The 2,010-nt window shown below is 20.2% G+C and overlaps 1 protein-coding gene across 1 annotated transcript; it reads right to left on the bottom strand.

Annotated features, from left to right (window-relative positions):
* Positions 1-921: 921 nt before the first annotated feature.
* LOC102678126 (probable small nuclear ribonucleoprotein Sm D1) lies at positions 922-2,010 on the bottom strand. Its single transcript, XM_006618097.2, has 4 exons — positions 1,929-2,010; positions 1,685-1,761; positions 1,411-1,608; positions 922-1,243 (listed from the first exon to the last, which is right to left on the bottom strand). Exons 1-4 carry the CDS (start codon positions 1,940-1,942, stop codon positions 1,161-1,163), a joined length of 372 nt encoding a protein of 123 aa, XP_006618160.1. The 5' UTR covers positions 1,943-2,010; the 3' UTR covers positions 922-1,160.

Raw genomic sequence — 2,010 nt, 5'->3', positions numbered from 1 at the left:
TTTAATTATATTAATATTTTGTTATTTTATTATATTATATTTTTATTTTATATTTTATTATTATAATTTTATTATATTAATATTTTGTTTCATATTAATTTTCATAATATTGTAAATTTAAATTCAACTTTTTTAAGTTTTGATCACGTGGTTTTATTTACATTCGATGATTTAATTCATATATATAGATACATATTCTTTAAAAATTTGACAAAATTGTAACATCACTACTTGTTTCTTACTCTCTGCTTGTTTATTGGCATGAACAACATACAGTTTTGTTCACAAATTCATTTATATATATTTCAACGGTTTTGTTTTTAAATGAATAATAAATGAATAACTTAAAGAGTGTATTTTCCACGATTTCAAGTGGACTGTGACAACTTTGTAACTTAACCTTATATTTCTAAAAAAATTTCAAAATTGTATTTTGTATATATTGAATATTTATGAATTTCTTTAAAATTTTCTCTTAAATTTATTGAAAATATCTCTTTCATATATTTTTTAAAAAAAGAGAATATATATTAATATTCTTCTATTCAATATAGATTTAAAATTAATTTCTAATATTTTTTTTTAAATCTGATAAATTTTTTTAATAAATTTTTTTATTATATGCTTGTTGTTTATTAATAAATATAGTCCTATTTAAAATATTGCATTCAAATAATATCAAAATTTAATTCATAGTACATATTTCTGAACTAATTTCAATTTATTATTCAAATAATATTATTCTTTAAAATATGAAAATAATAAAATATGAGAAAAGAATAATTGATTTCCTACCTTAAATAATTTTGTATTCTTATACATAATGACAAATAATTCTATTATTTGATATATTTTTAACATTTGTGAATCTATAATGTGAATATACAATAAAAAATCATAAAATAATAGCAAATACAAAAATAACTATATGGAAAAATTATACAACTTTTTGATATATTTTAAGATAATAATGAAAAATAATTTCTATTAAGAGACATAATAGTTAAAAGTTCTGATGAGTTACAAAAGCAATATATTTCATTGAATTATTTTCGTATTATATGATAATACATTATGCAAATATTTTTTTGAGATGAAAAAAATTTTTGTAATTAATTATTTCAATCAGATTTATTACAATAATAATGTGTATCGTTTGATTATCGTCTACCCCTTCCTCTTCCACGACCCCCTCGACCTCCTCTGGTACCACGACCTCCTCGACCTCGACCACGTACTGCTCCTAAAAATGATATAAACAAATTTTATTTAAGATGTATTTTTTATTCAAAACTCACTTTCCAAATAAATTATTTATTTTTTTACCAATATGTAAAACGTTTACAATTTATATTAATTACAATATAATATAAAATAATTTTATATATATATATGTATATATATACAAACCTCGTGCAGCCTCTTTCTTTTTTGCTTTTGCTTTTGGTGTGTCATCTATGAGTAACGTTTCAAGTGGTAATGAGTCTGGTAATATATAATACCTTATATTATTGCCTCGTAAACTTAATGTATCTAATTGTACAGGATCCCTATTTTTTATTGTCATTTTTACAGTTTTCAAATGCGTGTTCATTGCCACATCTACTCCTACAAATGAACACATAAGCTTATATTTTAAGAAAAATATAAACACATAAATTTTTTATAGGTTATGTTGACTTACCGGTAATAGTACCATGTACTTGAGTACCATTCTTTAATTCTATCGTTACAGTCTCATGACTGAGTTTCATTAAAAATCTGAAATTTTATACCAATTATTTTATACTTTATAAGAAAAAATTTTGACATCATATAATATAATATTAATCGCAATTTTTATAAATTTGATTAATTTTTCATAAAATTTTAATTTCATATAAATATTTATTATTTCTTAATAAATTATTATAAATAAATTAATTTACCTTACTAGTTTCATGATAATGTTGAATGTTTTTACGTTATCAAAAAATTACAATTTCAGTTTCATGCCGCGTTTTCTTACAA

The sequence above is a fragment of the Apis dorsata genome, unplaced genomic scaffold (genome assembly GCF_000469605.1).
Source record: "Apis dorsata unplaced genomic scaffold, Apis dorsata 1.3 scaffold_341, whole genome shotgun sequence".
NCBI lineage: Eukaryota > Metazoa > Arthropoda > Insecta > Hymenoptera > Apidae > Apis > Apis dorsata.
This window is presented reverse-complemented; position numbering and strand designations above follow the sequence as displayed.

Coding starts and splice junctions, on each gene's coding strand:
- LOC102678126 (XM_006618097.2), bottom strand. Junction 1,609..1,684: donor AGTACATGGTACTATTACCG/GTAAGTCAACAT, acceptor GTTCATTTGTAG/GAGTAGATGTGGCAATGAAC. Junction 1,244..1,410: donor AAAGAAAGAGGCTGCACGAG/GTTTGTATATAT, acceptor TATCATTTTTAG/GAGCAGTACGTGGTCGAGGT.